Source organism: Chenopodium quinoa, unplaced genomic scaffold, assembly GCF_001683475.1.
Source record: "Chenopodium quinoa cultivar QQ74 unplaced genomic scaffold, ASM168347v1, whole genome shotgun sequence".
Classification (NCBI taxonomy): domain Eukaryota; kingdom Viridiplantae; phylum Streptophyta; class Magnoliopsida; order Caryophyllales; family Amaranthaceae; genus Chenopodium; species Chenopodium quinoa.
Genome location: NW_018743204.1, coordinates 1153593 through 1159483, shown reverse-complemented (window position 1 = coordinate 1159483; position 5891 = coordinate 1153593). Strand labels below are relative to the sequence as shown.

General features: G+C 40.3%; 1 protein-coding gene across 1 annotated transcript; it reads right to left on the bottom strand.

The window, feature by feature from the left end:
- Positions 1 to 2077: 2077 nt before the first annotated feature.
- Positions 2078 to 4254, bottom strand: LOC110733843 (E3 ubiquitin-protein ligase PUB23-like). Its single transcript, XM_021913913.1, has one exon. It carries the CDS (start codon positions 4164 to 4166, stop codon positions 2655 to 2657), a length of 1512 nt encoding a protein of 503 aa, XP_021769605.1. The 5' UTR covers positions 4167 to 4254; the 3' UTR covers positions 2078 to 2654.
- Positions 4255 to 5891: the final 1637 nt, after the last annotated feature.

The following is a 5891-nucleotide window of genomic DNA, read 5'->3' as shown; positions in this document are numbered from 1 at the left end:
AGAGAATGTGAGGTATTGGAGAGCCCCGACCAAGCTCTTGTATAGTGACGGGTCAACAACAAAGGAGCCATCCGAAGCACTTAGCTTCAATTTGGTGTCAACCGGCGTGGCAACCGGTTTGCAATTTAACATTTAGCTCTGTAAATGATTTCTTCTGCATATTTCCTAAAGCATAGGAACATACTTTGTGGTGTTCATGTGACTGAGATACCCAAAAAATATCTCAAATTCCCCAAGTCGAACATAGCAAATTTTGATTTGAGTAAAGTGATGATTTCGGATTTCAGAGCTTCCATTGATGCTGTCAAAACAATATCATTAACATAAAGCAAGAGATATGTCGTAGTAGTGCCTCGGTGAAAAATAAATAAGGAGTTATCACTCTTGCTACACACGAAACCAATCTGTAAAAGAAAATTAGCAAAACGCCGATGCCACGCCCTTGGAGCCTGTTTCAAGCCATAAAGAGACTTGCGAAGACGACATACATGTGTCGGAGCATTTGGATGGACAAATCCCGGGGGCTGGTGCATGTACACTGTCTCTTTTAGATCACCTTGCAAGAAAGCATTTTTGACATCCAACTGATGAATCGACCCACAGCTATGCTCAAAACAGTGCGAATGGTAGCCGGTCTGACAACCGGACTGAAAGTCTCATCACAGTCAACTCCCACTTGTTGTGAATTGCCATTAACAACAAGTCTAGCTTTATCCCGCTCCAAGTCACGATTTTCCTTGTATTTGTGTTTAAACAACCACATACAACGAATAATGTTCACACTAGAGGGTCTAGGAACTAGATACTACGTATGTTATTTAGTAAGAGCATTATATTCCTCATTCATGGCCGGATTCCAATTCGGGTCTAACATGGCTTTGGTCCTTTAGGAAGAGGAAAGATGGACTGGGTCGCAAGATTAAATTGGACCTTAGTTTTAAAATGGTCATGTTGAGCTCTAGTTTCCATACGGTGTGTAGAAACAAGATTGGACTGCGGTATTGGTGAGGAGGGTGTGGTGGGAATTAGGCTTGGAGGGAATGATCCAAAACGAATCATAGGAGAGCTAGGAGAGTTCGATGGGCTGGCGAATAATGGGCTAGGGGAAGAAGATTTGGGCGAGTTAGGTGGGCCTGCTACATGGGTAGCCTGCAAGTTGGCCGTGGCAGATTAAATAGTCCCACGATCAGCCTGTGAACTATTCTGCCCAGTTGCAGCAAGTGAGGTCGGTTGGGAATGGGGCTGGGCCTGTTGAGGTTGGGTCGTGTGTGCTGGGTCAGCTAGAAGGAAGGGAGTGATACTAGGAGAGTCATCATTCAAGAAATCATAGTCCGAAGTCTTAAACTTTTGGATGTTAGTGAATGGAAAGATTAATTATTCTTGGAATATGACATGTCTTGAAATAATAATTTTATTTGAGGATAAGTCAAAGCAAAGGTAACCTCGATGATTGCTAGGGTATCCCAAAAACACAGAAGGAGTTGATTGGTGCGGGGTGCCAACTTATGGGGTGCCGTTGAGGATAAATTTGGGTAACAAAGACAACCGAAGGTTCGTAGATAATCATAAGTAGGAGTTCTATGGTAACAAATGTCAGTTGGTGTTTTGTTCCCAAGAGTAGAGGTTGGAAGAATGGTCAAGACATAGGTAGCCATATGGACGACATATACAAAAAAGAGGGTGGAAGAGAGGCATGTAATAGCATAGTACGGGCCATGTTGTTAATGGTTCGAATTATTCTCTCGGCCTTACCATTTTGGGAAGACATGTGAGGGCAAGAGAGACAGAAACTCATACCAGTATTCGCACAAAAGGTTTTAAAGGAGTGTTATCAAACTCACGGCCATTATCGGATTGAAAAGTTTTAACTTGTTTTTCAAATAAAGTGTTGACATATGCTCTAATTGAAGAAAAATGGAGTAGACTTGGGATTTGTATTTAATTGGAAAAACCCAAAGAAAATGAGAAAAATCATCAAGAAGCTAGTAAATAATATTTGTGACCCAATTTGCTTTTAATAGAAGATGTCCATAAATCCGTATGAATGATATCAAAGGGAGAAAAAGTAACACTCATTGAAAAATAAAAAGGAACTCTAGTATGCTTTCCCAAAGGACGAGAATAGAAAAAATGGGAATTGTTCCCTTTATTACAATTAATTAAACCATTGTTTCTAAGAAAATTAAAAACAGGTGCTCCCAGATGTCCAAGTCTACTATGCCAAATTGAAGGAGAGATAGCAGCAAGTGAGAGATGTTCATGTTCTCTTGCAGCAGTAGACAAAGAGAAAGGATAAAGGTCCCCCACACTATTACACCTCGCTAGAACCGTCCTCGTATGTAGGTCCTAGTCAAACTCAATAGGAACGGAATTATCACAAACAAACTTCCTGGCCGCGCTGTTTATGGGGATTTATGTAGTTAGCTCCTGGGGATTTATGTAGTTAGCACCGGTTAGGGGTGCCAATTAGGGCTGTCAAACAAACTTCGTTAACGGAATTAGTTTTGAGGTTAGGGGTGCCGCGCTGTTTTTTTTTTTTTTTTTTAAATTTCAATAATGGATCCTTTTATGTACACCAAAAAATGAATTAAATGATGACAATTTTCTAAATGAAATGAAATTGTGGACTACATCAATTTGATGCAGCTAACTAATTAATCAAAGCCAAAGACATGAGCAGGAGCACAAGGAGAGTTCTTCCAAGCCTTAGCATGCATCTTCAAGATCTCTCTAGCCTTCTCCTTTGTCTTTGCCTCACAATCAACTTGTAATACCAAGCACAATTTCGTCACCACCCCTAACTGCACCATCTCCTGCACCACACTCGGACTTCCCGAATATTTCGAAATTGCGTACAATATCTTTATCCCCCTCTCCGTAGCAAAATGAGACACTCTAAGGATTTTCTTTGACACCACAGCCAAACCCGCGGCATGGCCTAGCAACTCGGCCCTTCCCTCAGCACACCCGCTGAGCTGGTCCAACACTGCTAGTACCATTTCAATATTCCTCCTCTCATTACACAACAATAGAAGCTCGATCATTACTGGGACCGCCCCTGCCTCGACAACCCTAATCCTGTTCCTCCCCCAGGGACACGCCAAGGCCAACACTTTAAGCGCGGCCTTGGTAGCCTTAGGGGATACATCATCTTTTATCATTTCGACTACTTCTACAAAATGTTCGCGACTAAATGCAACTAACTGTGTAGGCTCGGCTACTTGCACAAGCTGCTTCATTAGCCCTGCAGCATTCGCTCTCGACTCGTAGCTATTCTTCTGCATGATCCTCACCAATGAATCAACCAACAATCCTTCATTCTCCTTCAACACTTTCTTTAACACCATCTCATCCGATATCTGAAGATGAGATAGTATCCTCAAAGCTTCATCGCTCACACTATTGTAAGTACAATGCTTATTATCTTCATCCGACTCACTAACTACAATCAGACGCACCAAGAACTCGGCAACACCCGGGGTAGTCTCCAAGCAACGCTTGTTAGCACTGCTCCCATAAGCAATAGACTTGAGCTTCTCAAGATTCTTAACAAGGTGGTGAGCCGACGAGTTGGAGGCATCATCAATAAGCTTCAACACTTGTTTTTTCGTAACCGGGGGCTTCGGCGTAGGAAAGCGTTCAACACCATAGGAAGCATTGAGAGTACACCAAGATTGAGCAAGCCTCCTAAGAGTATGATTAGGTGTAAGAAAAAATTCAGAAGAATCAATATTGAGAGATTGTTTAGTAACAGGACAAGTTGTATTATTGTTAGTAAACACCCATTTTTCAATACTTTCACGATCATAAGTAATTCCTGTTGAAACTGTAACTGGATCTTTCATTATTTGTAATGAAATTGGACAAATGAAAAATGGTGGAACATCTATTTCTTCATTGTGATCCATTTTTTTTTTGGGTAATTTTATGGTTGACTTTTTTTTTTTTTTTTTTTTTTTTTGTTTGTTTAGGGGGGGGGGGGGGGGGTGGGGGCGTTTGGTTTGAAGAGTTTGAAGGTTTTTGAAGTAGAAGAGTTTGAAGGTTTTTGAAGTAGAAGAGTTTTTGTTGATGGTTTTAGAAATGGTAAGTTGTGGTTTATATATATAGGGATTGAAAGGAGAGATGAAGTCAAAACACGGAAAATACAAGTAATGAATGATACACATTACTAAGATACCAACTAGAGGGCGACTTTTCAAACTTATTAATTTTGGATGATTCTTTGTATGTGTATCTCATTGTCAATATAATTTAATAATAAAATAAAGATTGATGACTATGTATGCCAATGTAAGATTAGTTTATAATTTTAAATGTATTATTGCTTATAGTTTACTAAGGGTTTGATTTGACTGGAGGTTTATAAAGGATTAGAGTAATTGGAGGTGACGGTGCATGATCGATCTTCTTGCATTGTTTGGAAAGGGTTAATAGATTGTGATGGCGGTTATGCTCGATATGCAATTTTTGTGAAGAAAAGTACTCCATATCTTTTAATTGAATGTTTTTGATAGAGTATATAAATTAATCCTAACCATAAACTTAAAAATTTGCTAGAGTTAGTTTTTTAACATGGCATTAGAGTTAGTGTGACACAAAGGTCACGAGTTCAAATATCATTCACGCGCTCTCATGTGAGGGGGGTGTAATAGAGTATATAAATCGATCTTGAATTTCAACCAATAAGCTTACACTTTTTCAATTCGTATAAGAAGTGGGGATAAAAATAAAACCATTATCATTTACCATTACCATTACCATTATCATATATGTCCGAGTAGCATAAGATAGGTAAGTTATTTTGTGTAATTTTTTTCATCTCTTTGATCAAGTCATCAAGTGGCTTTATTTATTGCATTGTTGGTAGTGTCTTATACTACCTCCGTTACATATTATGTGCAACTTTCCAAAAAATTTCATTTTTAGTAAAAATTTTAATGAAATTACTAAAGTACCCTTATTTTAAACATTTCAAGTACAATTAACTCTTTAAATCAAAACTCATTAAGTAATTAATCCAACTTAATTAATCTAATTGTTTATCCCTAATTTAATCCAAACCTCAAACTATTTTTGATTCACTCCACTAAATTCATCAACACCTCCCAACATCCCTCAAATCTCATCTCCTCTTTCTTCGTTCATCTTTTCAGATCACCTTCGACCACCACATCCGGCCACCACCGCTGGCCACGCCTCCGCCTCCACTGTCGTCAAGGGCCATGTCCTCCGCCCACTTGTTAACCCTAACTACCGCCCATGCCTCAAACACCTGCAACGAGAGCCATGTCCTCGACCGACCATGTTAACCCCATCTTCCGCCCACGCCTCAGCCATTGCGAGAGCCACCCTCTGTTGGAATAAAGAAAGGAAATCAAAGTAGTTTGACCCGGGCACCCGATCAGGCAAGCACTGCCCGACCGGGCTCGAGAGGAATCGTAAAAAACTAGAGTTCCGTCACCCGACCGGGCGAGCACCGCCTGATTGGGCACGAGAGGAATCGTAAAAAACTGGAGTTCCGTCACCCGATCGAGCGCGAGAGCAACCCAGAATTTGTCTGGGTGCTCGCCCGACCGGGCGCGAACTCGACTGTTGGACTCTAATAGCTTTCTTGGATTCTTTTCTTGTTTTATTCCTTGTAACCCCCATTTAAGAGGGTTTATGGTGATTAAATCACCATGGTTATTTCTGATTTTTGCTCCATTGACTTCTCCTTGATCTTCCATCTTCCTTCATTCTTCTATATATTTTGAAGGCTGATTTTTCTGATTAGTACACTGAAAATTATAAACACAAGCTAAACACATTCTTCCTTGGGCATAAGTTTTCATAGACTCCCCCTCTCACTCTAAAGTGCCTTAGTGTGAGAGTGGTATGTAACCTTAGGGGAC